Source organism: Athene cunicularia, assembly GCF_003259725.1.
Source record: "Athene cunicularia isolate RWA chromosome 1 unlocalized genomic scaffold, athCun1 chr1_part1, whole genome shotgun sequence".
NCBI classification, from domain to species: domain Eukaryota; kingdom Metazoa; phylum Chordata; class Aves; order Strigiformes; family Strigidae; genus Athene; species Athene cunicularia.
The window spans coordinates 101,404,539-101,429,599 of NW_020799091.1; the positions used below are offsets into that span (position 1 = coordinate 101,404,539).

The 25,061-nt window shown below is 42.5% G+C and overlaps 1 protein-coding gene across 1 annotated transcript in view; it reads left to right on the forward strand.

Annotated features, from left to right (window-relative positions):
- Positions 1-24,464, forward strand: part of CYYR1 (cysteine and tyrosine rich 1) — a 126,043-nt gene extending 101,579 nt beyond the window's left edge. The window contains exons 3-4 of the mRNA XM_026846685.1: positions 21,126-21,283; positions 24,331-24,464. Coding sequence (XP_026702486.1) covers positions 21,126-21,283; positions 24,331-24,464 — 292 coding nt within the window. The remainder of the gene's footprint in view (positions 1-21,125; positions 21,284-24,330) is intronic.
- Positions 24,465-25,061: the final 597 nt, after the last annotated feature.

Sequence of the window (25,061 nt, forward strand, 5' to 3'; positions counted from 1 at the left end):
CCCCCCCCCTTTTTATCTTGCACATTTATATAGGAACAAAGTGAGTGTAAACTCCTACCCTTCTAATTTACAGACTTTTTACTGTCATTTTGCATGAACGTAAATGGCCATATTGAAGTGCAAAACCCTGTGAAGAATGGCATGTGCTACTAGGTTTTCCTGTTTATTAACAGATAGTTGAGAAGACCTATGTCTTTTCTCCTGGAGAGTGACTTCATTCCAGCCAGCTTCTTGTCCCATTACTTAGTGCCAAGTAAATTCTGTATTTTCTGTATTCTGTAATTACATGGACCTCAGGAAAGCTTGGAGGTCTTTTCCCCCTTCTACACAACGAACAAACCATCAGAATAACTCTTTGCCTTGGATTCGTTTGTTCCATTCATCCTCCCATCAGTGGGGAAGAAAAATTCTAAGGGTTAACTGTACAGAAGAGGGGAAATGCCTGAAGTTTACTACTTCTAGCAGCTACCCTCAGCTTATCTGCATCCCTCAATGCTTATGTACTGAGCACATCAAGAGTTAGTGTTTCAGTGAGCATCCTGTTTGCTACAGTGCCTGAGGCAGGAGAAGCACCCGATAAACCCCAAAGTCTGGTTTTGAATAGAGATGCCTGGATGAGATTGAAACTACTGTACTTTTTCATTTATTGGCAGCCTTGCTCATATATCAGTGCCCTGGCCCATAATTTCTTCAGTTTCTGTTAATATTTAGCTCAGATCCAAACTAATGGATCATGGAAATTTGCTGGTAGCCACAAACTGCTGTACATCTATTTATGACTGCCAGCCTCTTCGGGTGAGAACTCCTGGCAAATGGTGAAGGCTTTGAATGCATATGCTAGGGAAAAGGATACGATCCTATAGCCTGCGTGAAACTCTGTATTTCTGTACAGATCTTTGTGCTCTGACTGTTGAGGAAGCCTCTAGCACTGCTTTTCAGTATCTCCATATGAATCAAGTAAAAACACTTGGAAATTATAAGGCTTTATTTTGCAATAGGGAGATGCATACCTGTGGGAAATAGCTAATATGTATGAGGATTGGAAATCCTGGGTTCTTTTTCAGGAATTGATGCAGTTCAATCTCCTGTGCCTCCTTTCATAAAACAGGGTAGTTGTTTACTTACCTTACAGGAGTGCTTTTATAAAGCTAATTTGCTGTCCTAAACAAGATTTGTAAAACCCAGTTAGGGACACCAGCATCAATTTCCACAACTTAAAAAATGTGATTTCTAGTGTTTATCTTGGCAAAGCAAACCTGCTACATAGGAGTAAATGCATGAAAAATATTTTTCTTTTCAGATAGTGAAGAGAAGACAGGCACTGGAGGCAAAATCCAGCCTGTGACCTCTAGTTTGTTCAACTATGCTATCCCTTCCAGCATGACATCTCCATTTTATTTGATTGCTTCAGTCAAACGTACTCAAATCCTGTCCCCAGGAGAGGAGACTGGTAGGGTGGGAAAGGACTAAATATCACCCACTTCTCCCTATTAGATCCAGGACAGCAACAAATTTTCTTTCTCCCACCACTGTAACTTCTAGGCTGTGATTTTCTTGGCTGCATTTCCCAGCTTTGCCCTTCTCTCACTGACTAATTTCTTTACAGCTCCACATAATAGGATGCTGCACAGATACTAAAAAAAGCACCTAAGGTTTCCCTGTGGAAGTAGGGTGAGCGCTGGTATTTGTGAGAGGTGTGATCTACCTTTATCTTCATAAATTTAGATGATACACAGGTATTTGCTGAGTTTAGCCTTAAAGACAGAGCTTCCTTTTCTTTTGTAGTGTTGGGGTTGTCTTTATTTTTCTCCTTCCACATCAAGTCATGGAGATCATCATATTTTTCTGGAAATGATGCTTAACCAGCTACTATCAAGTCTTCTTAAATGTTACTGGACTGCTTAAATAGAGGGTTTCTTTTCCCCTTATTCTATTTTTGCTTTCTATTTAAACTGTTGTCACTTATCTCCAGTGTTTCAGTATGACATTTTAATGAATGGCCTGTTCCCTCAGCGTGGTGTACAAAAGCTATTCTGCCTCTGATTTTATGTCATGTCAGCTTGAGACCAGAATAGGTGAGTTTAACCTCTGAGCACCTGTGTGTTACATTTTTAAATATAATGTATTCTTTGCTGGTCTGTGCCAGTTCTGATATCTCTATAGTGAATTGCTTTGTATGGGCTCTCACCAAGCAGAAAATTTTGGAAGAGACAGAACCTTCTACTGCCTTGATTCGGAGGGCACATTAATATGACCAAACCAGAAAAAAGCCCAGATATTCAATGAAAAACAACCCCCATACCCCCTTGCCCTAAAATGGCAGTCAAGCTTCATGAAGTTATGGTAAACTTGCTTCAGTTTTGTGTTTTCTTAATACATCAGGCTGTAATTTGTGGCAGTTGAGTAAGTAATTAGCAGAAACCTTGAACAGTCCCTGCAGTGTGGATGGGAATCTCAGGAGAGGAGGTGGCGTGGGCAGCAAACTGCCAGCCCTGGGGCTTTCTAAGATAGATACTCCTTTCTAATCATCTAAAAATCTGACTCCTCCTGGCATAGGTGCTGGGTACTTGGATATCTTGGAACATCTTTCTCTGAGAGCCTGAATCATTGAAGAATATTAGATTTAGGGATCTAGATTATCTGCTTGGTTTGACCTTAGATGGCTGCCAGATGCCTACCCAGCCACTCTCTCGCTTCTCGTCCTGAACACGACGGGGAAAGAAAATAAGATGGCAAACCTGTGGGTTGAGATGAGGACAGGGAGATCACTTCCCAGTTACCATCATGGGCAAAACAGACTCGACCAGGGGAGAACTAATTCAGTTTCTTGCCAATTCATATAGAGTTGTATGGTGACAATCAAGGACAAAAACTGAAACACCTTCCCCTTACCTCCTCTCCTCCCCCAGACTTTATCCCAGGCTCACTTCACTCCTTTATCCCCAACTCCTCTGCCTCCCCACCCTGAGCAGCACAGCAGGGATGGAGAATGAGAGGTGTAGTGTGTCCATAACAACTGTCTCTGCTGCTCCTCCCCCCTCACACTTTTCCCCTTCTCCAGTGTGCACTCCTTAATGGGCTGCAGTGGGGGTACCTGCTCAGTACAGTAGGAATTGGAGAAACAGTTTCTTCTCTTGTTGACCATAGTTTTACAGAGAGGAAGTACAGTAATGGTCATCTGAATGCTGCTGAGGATAAATTATTCTGAAACCCTTTGAGCTAGGTCCTTGACTGGTGAGGATATTTGTCAACTTTCATAGACTTACATTCTCTCAAGCCAGCTGGGGATCTGAAACAACTTTTTTGTCTTCTGGAAAGAAAGGAGAAGCTATTTTCCATATTGTGAATATTGTCACACATGCATACTGTTGATTAATTAAAAAGAGATGAGGCTCTTTAGGAAGCTGGGAAAGACATTTTCTCTCTCCCTGCCTCCTACTTTCCCTCACCCTGAGATGTCTTGTTCACCTGAGGCTGAAGGTCCAGTAGTGGGACCAGAAGTGCAGTGCAAAACACCAGTCAAAGACAGTCAAAACTCCTATCTTGGTGTGCATCTCTGAAAATCCAGCACAGTGGTAAGGCTAGGAAAAGCAGAGTAATTTGATCATGACATCTGTATTGGATATGCATTTAAACTCTCACTTCAAATCAGACCTAACTGCTTGCCAATAGTCTAAACTGCCAATGATTGAGCATGATTTAAATTTTGGGTTTGTAGAGTTTAATTCTGTAAGGAACTAAATAAGCTAAATGAAACGGCTTTCTGTGCAATTAGTAAATGAGGAAAAGGCAAAATTAAAACATGGCTGTTCCTTTTGACAATTAAATAGGAAGAAAGGAACACCATGGTTTAAATCATATGAGCTTTCAGCTAAGCCTCTCATTAGTAGTGAAAACCTTTTTCTCTGAAATCTCCTGAACCCTGTTTTTGAAGGGGGAAAAAATAGGAAAAAGCACTTTGTCAAATTGCTATTTTGAAATGGAAGGATTTAATTTATCTCTTTCTCTGTTTCCCAAAAGTTAGTGTTTACAACAGGGTCTCCAGACCACCCGTAATCGGGTAATGGGTCTATCACATCCTTCAGTCTTTAAACAGATGTTTATCTGAGCATTATCCGATTCCCTTGTGATGGGAGGGTCTGTTCATAATCCCCAAGCCCATTAAAGAAATTAGGGGGTTGTAAAAACATTTTGAAATAGATGAAACACTTTTCAAGATAAGTTGCTGATAAAGGAAAGCAAAAGCACAGTGGGACTGAAATGATTCCTTGGATACTTCATGCTACTTCTTTGGCAGCTTCAATATTTATATCTTACTGTGGTGACTGTACTGTGAGGCACGTACTGTACAGTAGTTTTGAAATAAGTATCTTAGAAGTTAGAAATAAGGAGACTACTTTTTACTTTCTTATAGTCCCTTTTAAAAAATGCAAATTGCTTCTTAAAAGTAATGATGGTTTCTCATTGATGCAGTCCTGTTAGAAGCTTTGTCATCTTTGGTGAGTGCAGGAGATGAAGGCTGAAAATCAAGTGATATCCCGATGTTTGAAATTAAGGTCTTATAAAACATGTGAGCATGTATGTTACTTTGTCCACATGAGTTCTCAGATCAGAAAAAAGCTGTAAATGTCTCTTTCTAACTATCTATGAGATAAAGCAGGGTAGAAACACAATGTGGAAAAAAGGATTATTAAATAATCCCTAAGCAAAACCAAACTACAGAAACATCACAATAATCAAGTAGCTAGAAGATCACATGCTTCATTACTTACAAGCTGGCAGGTCATAAGGAAGGCACAAGTGCATTTTTATGGCAGGAAATACATCCTTTATACTATTAAGTCATATACACTGGTCATTGTATTCTCTTGCTTGATGGCTTTTGTATCGACTTTACCTTCTATTCAGTGCTGTAGACAAGAGGGTAGCATTAAAGACAGGCAGATAAAAATGCACTTACCTGATTGTTAAGTCATGTTTTTTGTTCAGGCAGACATACATAGCTGAAGTGTGAAATAGTGAAACTGAAAAAAAGTGTAAGCTGTCTATTGCAAAAGCCTGAAGATGCAAACTGTATGATAAAACACCTTCATATTTTTCCCTGTTTTCTCTAGTTTCTTCATTATACACAGTCATGTTTTGCTTTCCTCCTTTTTTTGAAGGCTTAAAATTTTTCTTTAGTGCTCCTGGTGGTGCTTTGCTTTTGTGCAGTGATGAAATTTCGTCAAATCCGAGAGTGGCTGATTTGATAATTAATGCAGCTGACACCTTACACAACTGCTGTTCTTGTTCTCCATTGCCCTTTTTGTAGTTTGTGCTTGGATGAATCTTCATCGTCTGGCCAGAACGTAGTGGCTTCCCACGACAGGATCTCATTCTGTGATGGGAGTATGTGTGTTCCAGATGATACAGCTTTGGGTTTCCGCTGCATTGCTCATACTTCTGGATGCTCTTGTGTAAGGCAGCTGGAATTTGGACACTATCTTTGCCCCCACCCTCACTCACTCCCACAACACATGTGCCATTGCTTTCCTGTTCCTAAAGTGTGCCTGTCCCAAACCTTCAGTCTGGTTGAAATGTTCTCTATTGACATAAAGGGTGAGAAGCAGCAAGGCCACTGTTTGAAAAGCGAGGAGCAATCCAAAGGTAGAGCACCACCGCTCATAAAACTCCGATCCATTCTAGAGAAATCAGTGTGCCTCATTAGGCACTTCAGGATTAGACCACCTCAGCCATTATGTCAACTAGGCTGTTGGTACTTAAAACCCTGTTAATTCTTAACTCTGTTCCCAGCCTCCTTCCTTTTCAGCTCATGTCACGTATTAGACGCAGTGCATTCTGCTGCTTCTGCCAAGTCCAACATACTGCCACTTATTTTCCTGTTCCTGCTTTCCTCGTTCCCCTTAAGCACTGAAGTCCCAGTGCCACAAAGCATTTAAACATATGTTCTACTCTAAGTGATGAAGTGTTTTGTTGAGTCAGGACCTTTGCATTCAACTCAGCCTGTTTGAGTGTGAGTAGCCTTTGAAGTTTGAAATGCACAAGGAGAGATGCTCAGTGGCACAGAGAGAACCAATTAATTCTTTCTTTTATTGGTCTCTTTGGTCCTTCGATATAGTTGCTCTTAGACTGCCATTTTTTTACTCTCTTTGCCGTATTGTACCATCTGCCTTTTTGCTTCAGATCACTCTGTTCTTCTTCCGGTTACCACTTGTCTTCCCCAGAGTTGGGGAAGCATAATTCTACTTTGTACCTCAGAAAATTTGCTTTACAGTACAATTAGTTTAATTGAGTGGGCAGTTCAGATTGGCTGGTCTGTGACATGCTTCTGGTACCATCAGGCAGGGGACCAAGAATGCCACTCCCATACCACGAGACCCGTTCGAGGGTCCTATCTCACTTCTGTTTGTCCCAACAGGATAAAAATATCTGTGCTGGAGTAAATGTTTGCTTAATACAAGAGTGTTCCTGTGTTTTGTATGGGAACAGTTGCTGCATGCAGCTGCTTCAGAAAGAAAAGAATTGATAATTTAGAGAAGTTTGGAATGGAGGCTGCTAATTAGATCCCTCTCTCAATCTCTGAGCCCAGAGCTTTCCCAGAGCTTTAGTGACTTAGCACTGACTCAGAGAGACGTGAGTCCTTTTGATGTCTTTGCCTATTTTTTCTTATACCTACTGCAGCTTAGCTCTGAATTCAGAACTTTTTCTTGCATTGCACTCCTGGGTCACTGTGACCAGGCTCCCCACTATCACAGGCAACCCACCAACATGGTTGCTTTCCTAAATGCACCAAGCTCAAATACTCACACCTCTCAAGTAGCTAACCCTTGCTGCATCTACTGGAAGGCTGTTCCAGATCATACTCTCCTGATCCTCAAAAATCTTATCTTGTGCAAGCTTCCCCTGCAAGTGTGTTAATTCTAGTAATGTATCTCTACATTGACCCTGCATATGCCATTTTGGTCTAGAACTGTCAAATAGCTTTTTTGATCCCTTCTTAAGTGATGATGTTTCCAGACTGGAGCCGTTTCGGGAAGCTGCTCTGTGGCAGAGTATATGTCCTTTCACATATCACAGTGTTCCTGTATTAGTTAACTGTGTCGGCTAAAGCACATTTCTTCATTCAGGAGAGTAATTCTTGTTTAATCAGTGGAGTACATGGTTCACTTACTCCAAGGGACAGAATTCAGTCTGTTTCCTTGGGAAACATTTTTCTGTGTTATGGTGCTGTTGACCAACCTGCTCTTTCTAACAGTTGCATGTATGTCTGCAATGACTGTAATGGACTCTGACACTTGGAAAAAAAATTGACTCCATGAGCATATCTCTTAATGAAAACAGTTATTAATATGTGGTCTAGTGGTCGTGGATGCTTTTGATGTGGAGTATTTTGCAAGCCATATAACCCTGTTCAGTCACTTCCTTCACACTGTTGCAAAATGGTGTAAAGTTTAGATTAGTAACAGGTCGTGACATAACAGCAGTACTTAAAGCCTCAAGGAAGACTTTGCAAAATGTTATGTTTACAGATTGTTCTGTCAAAATAACTCAGATTGTCGCTATATCTCTGGTTTTGCTGCCAAGGATATTTGCATGGATATGAGCCCTTCTGGCTTGTGGATGCCGTTGTTTCACAGAGCCATGACGAACACTCAGCCCTGTGACAGAGCATGAACTTACTAGAGCGTGCAGTATGGCAAAGGACACCTGAAGGTTGGCTGCGCTTTGGTGTTACTGGTTGTGTTTAACTACTGTCAAATGTGATAATCACAGCATGGGAGAGCCTTCTGCCAGGCTTCCTCGTGTTTCTGAGAGGAGGGAGCTGAGCGTTTCTTTTCAAATAGTCGAGTGAGCGTCAAAGTTGTTACCTTAGGCAAAACTAAAATGGAAGGATAACATTTTAATTGTCTGACAGACAGTGGATTTAGGCTTTTATTCAGCAAAGCACATGAAGTCTGTTGACTTCATTGGGAGTGTGATATTTAAACCTAAGCATATGTTTAAGCTCATTCCTGAGGTTTCCTAGTGAGGCCCTTGGGGAAAGCACTTCTCACCTTCCCTGCATGAGAAGGGAAAAGGCATTGGGCTCTGTGCCTAAAGAAATCAGGGCACTTCATTTGCTACATCTCATTAGTGTAAAAAGCAAGGTAAAGTGACACTGAAACTGTGGGAAGGGACCAGGGCAAAGGGGTGTCTCTTTAGCACAGCTCTTCAGAAATAAGCGACATCACATCTCTGGGAAGGGCGAGGACAGGAGTAGGTCTTCAGTCTGCTCTCCCTCATTGCTCAGTGGGGCTTCCCTGTCCTTTGTCCGGGCCATGCAGGCAGATGAGCAAAGATTTTGTGCACTTTCAAGGGAAGTTATTGCTGACTCACCAGTAACTGGCTCTTCTCCAGCCCCCAAACAGCTCCTGAGGTGGAAGTGGTCAAATCTAGCTCAACGTTACTTAATGTAGCGTGTGCACACATTTTTATTGTGCGGTGACTTCTGCATCCTCAGCATAGCTGCCTTCAGATAAAGCGACTTTCATCATTTTATGGAATCTGTAAGAGCCACAGCATGTTTTTGTAACTACAGTTTAATTTTCAGGTTTTTTTAGTTTTCTGACTCATAGTCCTTTTCTCCAGAAACATAAAATGATTCATATACCCAAGCACTTAACTCCTTTTACATTTGTAAATGGCATTTCATGCATGCTTAATAAGGGTATTCCAAACTACTAAAACCATAATTTGCTTATGATACATAATAAGGTTTGAATCCTGCAAAGACTTCTGTAAATACTTTCACGTTCAATGTAGGTTTTTGCAAATGGTGACTTAGAGCCAGAATGTCCACTGGCTTAGACTCAGTCTTTGTGGTCCTCATAAGTTCTGACGCAGCACCTGGGAAGAGAGAATGAGAAAGAAAAATGGAATTGATGCTATAAATCTGATGCAGAAAAGAATGCAGAAGAGGCTCTTTTATTGCTTTCACAGGGGTAAGAGTTGAATATTAAAGTACATTAGAAAAAGGATATGGAAAGAGAAGATGAAAAACATTCTTTTTTTCTTTCACTCTGCTCCAGAATTTCTAAAATTAAACTCTCAGTGTCTTATTTTTGTTGGAAGATATGAGGGAAAAATCCCTATGCTGGATAATTCAAAACCCAGATAGATTTATTTAGACTCAAAATGTACAGTACTACCTAGCACTGCCTTTTTAAAAAGCTATTGCACTGTTACTCAGGCAGTGCACATAATTTATTATTTTCTTTTTTAAATTGAATCAAATAATTTTTGATGCTGGGTTTTTAGTCTTTTAATCCAGGCTTTTCCTCCCAGATCTTCCAGGAACCAATTCAGATTATCCAATATCCAAAAAAATCCTACATCTTTTTTCGTCTGTTTAACAGATAGAATTCTAAATGCAGTGAAATCTTCCAATTTGAGTTGGAATTTAATAAATCAGAAACGCATTTTGGGGCCACAGTTTATGTTCTGAGAATCGGATTTCTGAAAAAGTCAAAAACCTTTTTTTCAGGTCCATAAAGTAGTGTTGTTTGCAGGCATCTGTTCATTTTCAGATATTTTGTTGTGTTGTTATCATGAAAAAGGATTTTTGGTTACAATCTTTGTTGCATAAAATGCAAAAATCTCTCCTTCCTCCTTCCACAATCTCCACGAATTTAAAGAAAAAAAAAAAAAAAGAAAAAAGAAAAGAAAAGAAGAGTTAATAAGCTTCCGCTCCAGGAGTAATTTATAGCTCACTAATGTCAGTGAAAGAGTACAACTGAAACAATGCTATTAGCTAGGAAAATACCATGAATTGCATATCACGTGCACTGAGCTTTGCAGGAACTGGAAGGAGCTTGGCTTTTCACCATCAAAGCTGTTTTCTAGTTGCAGATGTAGTAACTAGGTAACTGGCACCAGCCCTGACACTGCGCTCCCTCCCTCATGATGCTGGTGTCCACATGACATTCCATTAAAAAGAGCAGGAGCATTTTTGGTCTTTCCAGAAGGTGCAGGAGGGAGCCAAAACCTCCCAACTGTTTCTTTACTCTTCAGATGCTTTTCCAGTGATGATGTGGATAAATAGTTTGCACTCCTGGTTTTGCTGCCTTCAGGTGTCTGCTGAGCTCTCCCAAGACAGTACTTATTTCAGAGAGAGGCAATTAATGAAGAAACAGTGTGTTCCTGAAAAGAAATTACTCTGGATAATCTGAGGTCCCATGCAATTTTTAAATAGGTGATGAGGATATATCCTAGGATGGACTCCTGAAAAATGGGCAGAATGAGCAGGGAGCATTTCAGGGACGAGGGTGTCTGATGCTCTTTCAGTTCAGCTCGCACAAGAAAGATCTGCAGTCGGTTTTGTAGTATCTTGTTTGTGGCACTTGCTTGGTAGCTTCTCCCTCTGCACTCTGTGGTTTTCATTCCTCTGAAAGCTCATATTTGCCTTCTGCTGCCTCTGACAGGAGCTGATAGTGCACTTCTTTGCAATGATTCACCAAGTGTTTATTTAGGGGCTACATTGCATCTAGGCAGAAATCTTTCAATATTAAAAATACATCTTACTTAGTAATTTACATAAGTTATTAGACTGGCATCTTTTGTCTTCAGAGCTGACCACCAAGAAGAAAAAAAAAAAATGTTTCTGTTGGTCTCAACTTTTCCATAATTGGGAAGGAGATCTTAAGTCAGCAACATGCAATTTTCTGTGAAGCGTGGACTGAATGCAAGATACCAAGTTTGGGCTTTTGCCTCCATTAGAGTATTTTGAGACTGAAGGCTTGCACCATGGCCTTCTTTGGGAGCTCCTGAGGAGAACCTAGAAAGTCCAGGGTCGCAGTCTAAAAGAGACACATTTACACAATACAAACAGTTTTTTCATTAGTATACCAATTATTAACACTGGTTTAGAATTATATTCAGTGGTGTTTTACTTCTCAAAGACAACCCTGTCATGGAAAGGATTTAACTGGCAGGAAAATAACGTGTGTTTACCTTGATTCACTCAGTCATGGAGTTTCTGACAGAGATACGTTTCCAACTGAGTTTGGTATGAGTTTGTGCTGCCACTAAGAACAAGCTGAGGAAGTCTTTTCCAGCACTGACCTCCTGAGCCACCTGGCCCTGGTCTCTGCTGTGCCAGTGTGAACATTTCTGTGAAATGCATGGAGGATGCCTTGTCCAGGAATCACGTCCCAGCTCTTAATAGCTGAGGAAAGTCACCCTGAACCTGTCCTCTTTCACCCTGCCACCCAAATGAAATACAGAGAGGAGAGTGCTACTACTATTTTTGTTGTTGTTTTTGTTGTTATTTTTCAGAAACGGCAGTAAAAAGGTGTGGTTGTCATGTTAAGAAGTAGGGGGTTTTCTGCCAAGAACCAGTTGATCCACTTCCATTGGTTTCCTTGTTCCAGCTAAAGGAAATGTGGCAGCAGAGCTGCATAAAAATACAGTCCAGGTTCATGCCTCAGTAAAACTGGACAGGTTTGACTGTCAGTAGCTCAGATTTCAGGATCTGACAATCAAGAGGTCCAGAAGTCACAATGGTAAGTCAGGTTCCTACAGCAAGAGCTTCCCGGGGTGGAGCTGCAGGATTCTCCTGTGCTGAGCTCATGCAGTGTGCAAAGTCAAGCGTTTGCAGAAGCTTGTATAAATAAAATCACTCTCAGAAATAATATGTTAAGAATTACCAGAAAGATAATATTCCTGTAATTCTCCTCTAAGTGTTTATATCCAGTAACACAGTGCCAAAAGTGAGCTATTAGTGGGGGTTACTGGCTTTGTGGTCTTCTTGGAAGCTCACCGTATCATCCTGACTTCTTGCGCTTTGATGCTCAAAGGGCTGGAAGTTGGGCAGCAATTTCAGCCTCTCCCGTTGCTGTTGATTTAGAAATTGTTTTAAATGGCAAGCTCAGCCATCAATGCAAACTGCAGACATAAAAAAGAACAAAAAATACCCAAATTAAAGCAGAGGCTACATTAGGTACAGTTATGCCATAATTTTCTATTTAAGTCAACATCAGGTTGGGCCTTGGATTCATGAGCATAATGAGGAACATTTTGGAAAGTGGAAATTGCATTATGGCTTCTGTTTCCTTTCCAGGGAAGCATGTGAAGCACATTACAGAGTGAGGGAAGGTCATGACTGCAGGGAACAGCACAGGATGTCTGAGAGGGAAAGGTGGGGCAAGAAAAGCTGCTGCAAAACAAGGACAGAGAAGCAGCAGGAGAGCACAAGGGTGAAAAGTGGTAACTGGAAACCTTATATCTTAATCAGAATTCTTTCACATAAAAGGTCAAAAAAAGCGCTTCTCTCCTTCACCAATTACTTCTGTATTTCTGACTTTTAAAAATCTTTCTTTAATTAAAATGTATATGCGAGGGGGGGTCATCACATTCCAGCAATGTTCTGGAGTTTTTGAACTGCCAGACAGTGTCTCAAAACCAGTATTTGCATGTATGCACACACGTATTAGTCTGATGAAAATGCTGGACAGGCTGGGACTGTTCAAAGTGTATTTGCTTAGCCATGATCAGTTAATAACACCACTGTATATTAAGTATTGTGCTTGCTATACTGTGGCGTGCACCTCCCAGCTACATTTCATGCATCATTCCCTCTGTCCATAAAACTATTTCTGAGCCAGCCCTGCACTGAGTCTTAAGCAGGAAGGATCCCTCCCTCCGCCCCCTCTGTCTAGGGCAGCAGGAGGATCTCAGACCTGTTGTACACAGGCAGGTGAAGCAGTTTGGGACCCAGCTAGAGAGAGAGCTCACTTTCTCTACTCTCCTTTTACTGTAGCAGTTATGATGGCCTTTCCAGGATCTCTTATTTGAAACACTTCACAGCACTACTGGCCAAGCAGTACCTCTGGCAGTGTGGTGAGGAGAAAAGCACATAAAGAAAATAAGCATAAAATGTCTACATATTTCTCAAAAAGCAAATTGTATGAAAAGTCTGTTTGACGTTAGCCCAAACCAGAACAAGCTGTAATTACATATCTTTTTCATTTGCAGTTTATATGATGTTCTCTCTGGTTTTGCAAGTGTGCCACAGTTACAGTTCAGTGGCTCAGCAGCCTTTTAACAAGCTGCAGAAGGTACCCAATTGCTCAGGCACTGGCAATACTAAAAGACAGAATGCACTATCCTTTAACCCTTTGCAAGATTATGTAGCTTGACGATATGGAGCACTCTCAAAGTGATTACCTGTCCTCAAGGACCTGTAAGGAGGGAGGTCAGGATTTGGGATGATTAACCACTACCTTTTCATTGTGCAGCTGCGCTACTCAGGATATTTTGGTGTTTGAGTTAATAACCTTGAAAATATAACAAGGTAGAGAGGGAATGGCACAGAGGAAACTATTTGGAAAGAATCAATCATTAACAACACACCTTAAATGCAACAGAGTAGGAGCAGAAGAAGTAGTGTCCAAGTACAGTATGTACCCAGATTTAACAGGCAGGCGGGATTTGTTTACGGAAGCAGACAATCATCTCCTTCCTCCCTGTGGTAAAACTTGTATTTAAAGGAAGTACTAGTCAGAATTTTGTTTTAGGTACAACTTGCAAAGTAAAGCCTCAAAGGCAAACCTGTTCCATTTTACTTGCTACTCTATAAACTAATCATTTAATTTAAAAGAGGATGCAGCAGCTAGCTGAGTAATGAATTGATTCCCAAGTTGGATGGCTTTTCTGTCCGTACTACCCTGGTGTCTGTTCCAGGGCTATAAAACTCTGTGGTGAGAAGCCTGCTGGGTCAGCCATGGGGTACACTGGCTGATTCAGTTGTTCCTCCATCAGCTTTGCTGTGGGGTTCTCAAGGTACCCTGTCCATAAAGCCAAAATGCCTGGACAGCAAAGTCAGTCTTGTAGAGGATCACTCACTACATGGTTTTGTCCTTAAGAAGATAAAAGGGCAAACCCCACAGGTCTGCCGGCTCCAGCAGAGGGGGGAGTAAGCAGCGCACAACCCCACTGCACTTTTGCTGCCGGTTTGAGTAAATCAGAGTTTGCCAACCAAGTTAAATAAATAGCCCAACATCTCCTCTGTTCAAGTAACATCAATTCTGATTAAGAGTCCAGAGAGTACTTTTTTCAAAACATCAATGTCTGGATCAGAAGATCATTGATTTCTTTTTTTTTATTTTATCTGAGAATTAGTTTTTTAAAATCCCTTATCAGCTTCTTTTTGAATGCTTGAAATGGGAAAAAAAAAAGGGTATTTATTAGTATTATCAGTAGTATTCTAAAATGTATTGCATGCATTATTATTAATATTATTAATATTATTCTGGAGATGCAGTGCCAGCAAATCATAGATACAGAGAGTTAGCAATAAATTAATTGGAGAACTAAAAAAGTACTGGAAATTAGGAAAGATGATGAGATGGAAGAGATCAGCTGAGCAAAGTGAAGATTGAGAATGGCACGTCTTTCTTGCACTAATATGGTAATGAAATACAGCAAAGGCAGAGTGGGAATACTGATCTTCACATGCTTCTAACAACTTCTTGCCATACTCAGTCAAATTGCTGCAAAATTGCTAACATGAGCTATTACAGGATGAAAAGACCTTTATGCCAGTATAAATGCATTTCTGGTGTGGAACTCTGTCCCTTTTGCAATGATAGTTTCTAAATTGATACAGTATTACAGAGTCAGCTGGGCTTTGGAAAAACTGGTGGTTTAAGTTCACCCGTGCTAGCTTTAGCCTGTGTCCTCTGGTAGAGGACACAAGCCCAGGCACCATGGCAGGGAATCCAGGGCCTACAAACACTACATGATGCATACAGGGAAAAACAACTGAAACTCCCACATGAATGAATGGGCTCCGGGCTGACATTACCTCTCAGAAATGAGACTTGGTGTTATGGTAAATAGTGCCATAAAACCTTAGTTCCTGACTGTTTGGCAGTCAAGAAAAAAACAGATCTAGTACCGTGGATTATTTAAGAAGAAAATAGAAAAGAAACCAGCTGATATTATTGTGCCTCTGTGTTATACAGGCTTCTGCTGCAGCTCTCAGAAAACAACAGAAGAGAATGAGAAAAAGTGCAAGGAGGGGTGACCGGCGTGATCAGAGACATGAAGTGGTCCCTGTGTGCTGAATAGCCAAGTAGGACGGGGCTCCTGCAGGGTGGGGAAGCGTTGGCTGCCCAGCGTGATGCTAACGGTCTGTAAAATCATGGGCAGGAAGGGTAGCTGGCAGCTGACAAGCTGAGAGCTAGGAGCCATGGGTGAAATTACTGGGCATTTGGTTCCAAATAGACCAGAGGAGACAGTTCTTCAGATACATAATTAAACTGGAGAGCTAATTTCCACATGAGACTGTGAATGCTAAAATTTACAGAAGCTCAAGATGAGGCTGGGCAGGTTTGCAGAGGAGAAATCTACTGAGTGATACAGTTAAAAAACAAACCAACCTGTCTGGGTGAGAAAGTTGCTGAGCTGCAAATCATTGAAGGACAGGAGAGATTTTTCTCCCTTTTCTTATGCTCTCCCCAAGGTATCTTTTTGGCTACTTGCCCCTAGTGTCTTCTCCAGTTTAAGAAAGCCTTTAAAGGTGTTCCAAGGAGGGGAAGGACTGAAGGAGAACAGGAATCCAGAGGAACCATCTGCTCGTGAAGGACAACAAATGCAAAAAGGGCAGGGGTGTGAGGGTCACACAACCTAAAGCTGAACAGTCAGGGGTGTGGGGACAGCCAGTGGATGCCAGGCAGCATCCACTCCCCTCAAGGCACCCAGGGGGAAAGGGGTGCTGCTGAGTGGGGGTGCGGAAGGACGTACAAATAAAAACTGTCCCCACAGCATCCTTGGAGGGGAATGGTGCCAGCAGCTGGGGCTGTCCTGGCACACTGAGGAGGTGCAGGTGTGGAGGCATGAGTACAAACATTAGGGGAAGAGGGCAACCCAAGCCTCAGCAGGAGGGTTTTGGGGAGACGCTGAAACAGCACTGAGATGCTGGACATCTTTGGTGCAGTGAGGCCAAGCTGGCAGATATCTGGCCCCCTGTGCCTTGTCTGGTTTGCCCTGATCCATAACTGGTGCCAGACCTGTGTGTGCCCTTGTGCTGAGGACACCTCAGAGTCAGGAGGAGGCCAGGGGTACATGGTGTGCAGCATCCCTCGGCTGCAGTGATGCGGGGAGTTTTTGGGACATGCACTTTGCTGGGGATCCCTGGGTGAGCAGACTCATGAGGGACTGTCTTGGTGGCAGTGGAATTAAAATATTTTGCATTACAGTGTGTGAGCTTTCTGGAAGAGCTGACTGAAAAGTTTTCTCTTTGCAGTTTTGTACTAATAAACCAGGCCCCCTCCCTGGCAAAATGTAGTGCTCCACACCATACCACCTGTGAAATTAGGGCAGAACCCAAGAAGGAAGAGCAGAGGCCAACAGACTGCAAAGTCCCTGCCATACAGCAGTGCAGGCCATGTATACCTGGCTCCCAAACTTTGGCAATGCATTTAAAAATTGATGCCTATTCAGTAATCATTTTTCCTTCAGGAAGCACTAGCCTATTGAGCCATTTCAGCCTCCAAGATCCAGTGTCCCCAAAGTGAAGATGACCACAGAGGGGGCATACATTTTGAGCAAGTTTGACATCCACTTCTTGCCTAATTCCCAAAGTAGTAGCCTTCTGGAGGGTTAAGGGGCACTAAGTGAACTCCATTCCCACTCATTAAGACCTGAAGGAGCAGAGCTGCTCTTCAGTGTCTCTCCTTTTCTCCAGTCATCTCAACCCTAGCTTGTTTCAGGCTGGAGCAACTACTGGTGATGCTTCTTGCCACTTGTGTAAAACACCCAACTTAGCAGTTCCCCAAGGGATGGGTTTTCTGACCCCAGGCACCTCAGCCATACCAACTGCAAGCATGGTGAGAGCCCTGCCTGGCTCTGGCATTGCCATGGCCTTGGTGCCACTCAACAGTAGGCCTGATCACCTGCACAGGCTTCTGCTGGGCCAGAAATGTTAAGCTGTGAATGAGATTTGTATTCTTTCCAGCATCATGCTGTTAAAAGTAGGTGGAAAGCTGCCTCTTTGAATAACTGATTTTTACCCTGACAATGTCTCTTGACATTTCTACAGCTTTAAAATTACTTATACCCTTTTCCATCTTTACTTTTCTGTGTATTATTTTTCTGTGGCAGTGTGTAAAGGACTTTGCATGTTTTCCTTCAAATTGTTCCATTTCAAAGTTTTCCCTTTATTTCAAACTTCTTAGTTGCTATGTGACTCTGCTGTGTGACTTCTCTTGCTTTACAGTGTCCTTTTTCTCTTAGGCACTTTCCCTTGAACAGGTTTATAGTGATGATAGCATGAAAACTCACTGTATCCCTCTGTGTCTCTATACAGAAGTCTAACATATCAGTGAGTGAGAGAGACAGAGCAGGCATTTTTAAATATAAAATAAGGGTTATTTATTATAGAATATTTATGTTCAGAAATTCCCTAGAAGCACAAGGAGAAACTTAACCATTTAATAAAAAATAGATGCTTATTTTTCTTCATACATTCTTGTCATACCATAAGCTTTCCACAAAAAGAACAAGCATTTATTTTTGTGCTGTGTGCCCAGAACATCTACTGCACAATTGTCGTCCTGCCAGGATTTGGTGTTGAGAAGTTGCAGCGTGATGTTTAGAGACAGAGTGCTCCTAGTTTTACTGGGGGCCATTGTTAGTGGCAGGGACTGCATGTGTCTGAATCAGGATGGGTTTACACTTTGACTCACCATCAGTGAGGGATACAACATTATATATATTCTTTTATATATATTTGGGAGAGTACATCTGAAGTCCTCTCAAACAGATCCTTTTCAATTCAGACACTTGATTCCTGAAAGTTTCACGTGCGTGGCACTGGATCTGATCTGAAGCCCACCAAGGCCAGCAATCACTTTTCTGCTGGTACTCAGGCTGTAACCAGATGTAAAAAGTGACCTACATCTTTTGCTCCATATCTCAGGCTCTCTTTGGGTAACCATCCATAGGTGGTCTAAATTTACCACTGCAGTGTGAAAACCTGAATCCACAAGTAGTGGTGGGTATAGCTATTTAACCCTCTTTTTGACCTGATTCCAGAACCATGAGCAAGACTTGGACGTAGTAGTTTTGTCAGCAAAGCTAAACTGGTGAATATTTTCTTGGGTGACCGTTTTTGTTTCTGGTTCATGGCTATACCATCAGGAGCTACAGTGGGGACCAGCAAAAGTATGCTTTAGTGGATATTCTGTATTTTGCTTACTGACCTGGGTTTGCTAGCCTGGCAGAAGTGGGTTTTGCTTTCCAGTATATTTGTGTTTAGACTGAAAGGCCTTTTCTGACTTGAAAGTTTTGCTGGTGGACTTCACCCCTTTTCGAATTTCAGATGGAGGCAGATACAGAGGGTCTTTCAACAGCTATATCTTACCCTGCTGCTGTTTCTTTGCAGTGTCAAGATAGTGCCAGTCAGCCAACACCACCAAAGGGTCACTAGGAAAAGCTATAGAACTGCAAGTGGGTTCTCGGGTCACCCGAAGCAAGCTGGCAGGTGTATTCCTTAATATCTCAGGAAAGGTGGAAGCTCCTTTTGAAGATGGTATCAGACCTTTTGTCATCTTTTTTCCTTTCCTTATGAATACTTCTTATGTAAAGTATCACAGATTCATCATTTAAATTAGTGGAGTGATAGTGCTTTGGAGCAGTTGCTGTTCATGCAGAAGGGGAGAGTGGGCTTTGGGTGTGAGGCTGGGGTGTCCAGTAGGCACAGGTTAATGAAGAATGCAACCCATCACTCATGGCAGATGACGGAGCAGCATCTGGCTGACCACTTCTGGAAGAAAATGGGACACCTTTGCCTTTGGAGACAGCTGATAACAAACTATTTAAATTGTGTTTCAAATGGGATTTATTAACATAGAACTTTTAATTTGGTAGTGGGAAGGTAACGTGCTGTGTGTTACCCACTTCTGTCAGCCTTTAGGGTGGAGGGTGGCTTTTCCTCAGGGTGCAGCTGGCTAGGAGTGCAAGAAACTGTTGAGGTTTCTGGGATTTGAGCCAATTAGGCAGAGCCTACCTGGGATGCGGGAGCTGGGCAGCAGTGGACCGTGTACAAAGCAGAAATGCAGTGTGTAGGACCTGAGGCCAGTGGTCAGAAGTGGCTGGTTCTGCTTCATCAAGTTGGGAGAGGGATTATTTCAGCATAACTGAGTTCCCTGCAACTCTGTGGTGCAATGCTCCCAGGAAAGGGCACAGGAGTTCATCCACTAAGAGGATGTAGCTAAAGCAGTAACGATTCAGTGTTGTTTGTAACAGGGGTACCATGCATTATGCCTGATTTTTTAATTGTGATATTATAAGAAAACTTTATGGAATTAAGAGAGTATTGTGTTAAAAGTGTCTTCTGAGTCAAGCTGTGTTCTCATGCAGCAGATTCTGTCAAGGTAGTGGTAAAGTTCCCAGAGAGAGAAGGACAGAAAAACTGGAGGTCTCTTAGTCACATCTTCCAAGAGCATTGGACTTTCTTTTTGTTAGATGCAAATATAGAGGGGGTGGGGAGGTGTTTCTCACTTAGTCATCGTGGTTACTACCAAAGCACTTGATCACATCAGTGTTTTGAGTTACTGGTTTTACTCCAGGTGCTTGCTGCCATGAGTTAGGGGTTTATAAATTAGGCTGCAAGATATTAACAGGTTTACTCTCCCTGCACACTCTTCATTCATTGCTACATAACAGCAGAGAGCAATTTAGCTCTCTGGCAGTGTATTTTAGTAAGACAGAAAATTGTCTGTGTTTACTTATGCTATATAGTTCCATAATTGTACTGCAGATCTTGGCCAAGTTTCTGAATAGTTGGGGCCTAAAAACAAGCTCTTAAACTCATATTTAGGTTCCTAAATAGAAGGTCTGATTTTTCAAATACTGAGTTCATCCTGACTGTTGCTGACTCTTCGGAAGCCAGTAGGCTATCAGCATTTTGAAAATCAGACCTGCTCTGTGTTCCTGCACTTGTATGGAGAGGCTAAACTGTGATTTAGACTCCTTTTGATACTTGTCTTTGTAGTATTGCAGTGCCTGTTTTATTCTCTACATTGTAATAATTCCTAGCAAAGCTTATTCACATTGACAAACTATCAGTCTGGATTGATTAAGATGTGCAGTAAAAAAGTTGCCAGCAAGGTTGCTCTTTGAGTTCTTTGCTGGAAGATGAAGAGATGCACAGAGTAAGAATATTTCTGCAAGTCACTGGGTTTTTTTCATGAAAGGATAGGCTATAAATACCATCTTTCATATAACATATGTTTCACTGCCTGTGCCTGACAACAAACCTCAGTGAGCTAGGGTTCATCAGAAAGGCTGATTTTGCCCTCAATATTATTGGGAGCTCTTATGTGCCTCTTGGTTTTTTCTCCCATGCGTCAGTGCAATAAGGCTTCCTTTCCTTTTTCTGTATAATTTCAAGGAAAGTCTGATTCATTACTTCAGGGGCTGAGCTAAATTTTTTCCTTTGGACCGTTTTAAAAGAAATCGTTTAAGCCTCAAATACTTGTGCTGGCTGCAGCAGCAGATGTGTGAAAGAGTGGTCATTCACTTTGCTTATTGCTGCTCATCCTCAAGAAGAGGAGGTTCTCCTTAATCTGTGGGCTCAGAAGCACAGCAGAAGGACTTTTTGACCTAAGATAAAACAATGACAAAACCATTCCTGTGGAAGTAGAGCGTGCAGTCATTTCGGGACGCTTCTGGAATATATTACTGGGGATAACTTACTCTTTCTTTTCAAAAGAAAATAATACCAATGCCTTTAGGAAAAAAAAAAAAAAGTCTTGTGTGATGAGAAAGGGAAGAAATTATTCTTGGTAATATTTAGAAGTTGTTAAATTCAGATGGCCCTGGAATGGGAGGACTTACTATATGGTAAATCAGCAGAGTGATCTGGCACAATTACAAAGGCGACTTTGAGAGAGTTTCTCATTTTCATGTTGGAGATCTTTCATTTCTTCTATTCAGATGCCCTGATGGATCAAAAGTTGCAGCATTTTCAGTCATCAGTATGCACTTTTCCTCTCAAATGGGCACCACTCCTGAGAAAATAATTTTTGTTTTCTAAACATTATTTGGCTGAGACTGACTGCATGTTTCCATTCCCCTCACAGAGGCACGGCGATAGCTGGAATTGTTTTTGGTATAGTTTTTATAATGGGAGTGATTGCTGGGATTGCCATCTGTATCTGCATGTGCATGAAGAACAACCGTGGGACTCGAGTAGGGGTCATCCGAACTACGCACATCAACACTATCAGCACGTACCCAGGTAAGGAAGCGAAATGACACCCCTGCAAGAGTGCCTGTGCTCATGTTAGGGGAGTATCTTTGGATAGTTACGGCTCCACAGTAAATGGAGCATATGAGTACAGCAGGAGGCTCTTCTCAATCCAGAGGGGAACAGCACAACTCCCTGCTGAGAAACGCAAGGCAGCTCTGTGTGTGCAGTGTTCATCAGTGCACCACTCTGCTTCTGCCTGGGCTAATTTATTCAGCTGCTCAGTGGGCTAGTGAGATCTGGCCAGGTGCCACATTCACGCAGCTGTATGGCTTGCGGTGCCTGCAGTAGCATGTTGAGACCTCATTCAGGGCGGTGCTGCATTGTGCAGGATAGACCTTTTCCCTGTCACCAGAGGCTCTCTGGTGACAGATCAGTTGTGCTTCTTTTGTGTTTTGTTTTTTCTGTTTGCTCTTGTTCACATGCAGTCAGCTCTCTTTCATTGTCCAATATAATGGGGGCCCAGCATACTGCAGAGAGGGGAAAACCTGGACAATAAAGTCTGTGGATCCTAGTGCAAAGGCTTCGAGTGGTGCCATGTGGAGTCTAATGCAGCCTTGAGCTGGCTGGTACTCAGCCAGAGTTCACAAGCCCTGCTGGGTACTGCAGAATCCCAGATGACTTCTGAAAAGGCAAATGGGCGTCTTTGCAGGGTGTTGTTCTCTGCTGTGTGTCACAGGCGGGACTGCTGGCTGCCATGCGGTGCTGGATCTGAGCTAGCTCTCTGCATCCCCCTGGCACCATGCCTGAACTGACAAGAACTTGGAGCACAGTGCAGAGATGCCCATTGTGCCTTGGTCAAAGTTAGCTGAGTGTTGAACATGCTCAGTGCAGGCTTCTCTGTGGGTTAACGTTGTTTTGGTGTAATGGCTTTTCTAGGTGCAGGGCAGCACCAGGGGAGACACAGAGCCCTAGTCGGATCTGGCACAGGTTCTGGGGCAGCCCAGCAGACAGTAGGGACCCCTCATGGGTCTGCTTCAGTTGCAGTTGTGCCCACAGTGATTGGCAACTGGTACACAAGGCTGTATACGAGATAGCTCTGTGCAGAGACACTCTCTACACCACACTTGTCAACTCATGCCCGTCTAGGATTGGGGTACAGAAGCACTAAAGGTGGATCTGCACTGATCCAGATGGTCTGCAAGGCTCATTTGTTTGGACTCCACACCACCTGAAAGTGGCCATATTGTTGAAAAGCAAATCTGACCCTGGAAGCAGCTATGTCTCTCCTTCAGTTGCATTGTTAATTGCAAATCCAGGAGTGATTGCCTTGGGATGACTTGCAAGTGCACTATAATAAAAGGCAATGGTGTTTCATGGATGAACACCTTTCATCCCACTCTTAAGAGATCATCTGCCTTTATATTCCCTCCTGCTGCAAAGGTTGCAGCAAATCCTAGGTGCATTATGTGTACTTAGAGGCAAGCTATGCAATATTTATTATGTGTTCCTTTACACATTCACTGCTCTTGGTGTCTTGTTTTCTTCCTCATGCTCTTACTTTCCAGTTAAACTAAAACCATCTGTAATCATCCTTATCATTGCAACATTGTTTTACATAGAGAGATGAGTAATGAAAGAAAACTGCAATATTCTCAACCATGAATTGCTGAGGAGCTGCTTCAGAATCTAATAGTCAGTCGCTGCAAGCTGTAAAAACAAGAGCAAAATGAAGACTCCGGGGCTGTAGCCTTTTCCTCCCCAAGTCTGCTCCTGGAATGACTCACCCCTGTCTCTCCACCTACAGGCAGTTTGACTCTGCATGCTCCTGGTTCCTGGTGCAAACATTAGTTCGAGCAGTTCTGACTCTGAGCAGCAGTAGTTTTTGGAGGAGGGGGAAGCTCTCAAATGATTTCTGTGTTTCCCACTGTCATTAACACTTCTGGAGTAATGACTGACCTGACTTTGGCTGTGGGGTTTGTGACCAGCCCTCCTCCCTGCCATTACCTGTTTTGAACAGGGGCTGCAAGCAAGAGGATGCCCGTCCTTTGGCCTCAGCCACAGCAACAGCCAGGTTCTCAGAGCAGGGAGCGCCTTTCATGGCATACTGGGATTTGAGTCCCTTCCTCCCATCACAAATATCCTAGGTTTCTGTTTCCTTTCTATTCAAGTGTTATTTCACTGCCAGTCTGTTTGAGACATCTAGGGAGGGGATAGGAAAGCATCCATGGTGACATAAAGAGACGTGAGCAGACTAGACCTTAACAGTGACATGGTGACATGAACAGACTCTGGACTTGAAAATTTGTAGAGACTACTCTTATAAGGTCTTGATATGGAGCCTTCAGTTCCTACCATGCTATCATTTTGCAGCATTTACTGTCTTTTTGATCACTGAATTAATCCTTCTTCTCTAAGGTTAGTAGAAGTAATTGATAAAATGTTTTCAACTGTGAATATTTTTGTTGTTTCCTAAATGCCTGACCCAGTTTACAAATTATGGGCTCTGCTGAAATGTCTCAGCAGATGTTCTTGGGGTGAACATGGTGAAAGCTTTGTTATTGCTCAACCTGAGCCCTGGGAACATCCTGGGAAGAAGGCTGACATTTGTCTTGGGAGGTGTGATGCTGCCGTGTTTGGCATGGCATGTCACACATCTCCTGGTGATCCAGAGGGTATTTGAGGGGTCTGTGGAGATCAGTGAAAGCCCTGGTTACCCTGTCATTTTGAGACAACATAAATCCATGTTGCTGCTAAAGGGGGTGGAAGAGAATGGATCTGATAAAAACCCAACCTTCCTCCCCTGAAAAAGTTCAGCTCTGCCATATCACTGTGATATCTGCTATCATATGGCCACTCAAACACTCTTACCAGCACAACATGTCAGTGGGCACACAGCTAAGCAGTGGAGGAAAGGACAATAAGCAAGGATTTGCATTGACATAAAGTGACTGTATAATGATGGCCTAAAAAAAAAAGCGAGCGCATTTCCATTTACGTCTGTTATATGGAAGTCTGTTTGTCAACTAGAAAATACTTGGGGGCCTGCATCTGAAAAAAAGATTTTTTACTATGTCTTCTTTTTTCTCCCATTCCAGTGGCTCCACCACCATACAGTTACGAATACGAAATGGAGTACCCAGCTGACCTACCTCCACCTTATACTCCAACCCCACAGACTTCAATACAGTATCCCCCACCCCCTCCATACCCTGGATATTCAGGGAAATAATTACATGGCTTCACATGGATATTAACTGCCTGTTGAAACAGCCAGCACCGTTGGGACAAATATTACCGGCTCAGGGACAAGTAGGATGGGGTCTGTATCAACACATACAGCCAGGTGTTGAAATAACCTGGGAGAGTTGTCACGGCCCAGGATGAAGAAAAATACTGTCCAGTCTGGACCATCGTGTTTCTATGATTAAACAATGTGTGACCAAAGAAACAGTTCCTGTAACTTAGTGCCTGATGAGTAGCATGTAGCATCAGTGCTTAAGCTTCAGCACTGTCCAAGTGTGTGCAAATGGTTCAACAAAATGTTTCCAAAGCACAAGAGGCAGCTGCTGGGACTTACTCTGAGGGAAGACTCCAACTGTTATCTTGAAGTATGTGTTACACCTTTTCTTGAAACAAGGGGAATAAGGAAGGACAAGGGAGACTGAAGCTATTTTACATTTCTACTTCAGGCTGATAATAATACCAGCTGTGCATGCTGGTCTGATAAGCATATTGCGGAGAGAAGTGCTGTTGGAGTTACTCAGTAACCAAAAAATGATGGATATTATTTTTGGCCAAATGCAGGTTGTTTTAAGTGCCTACTTTT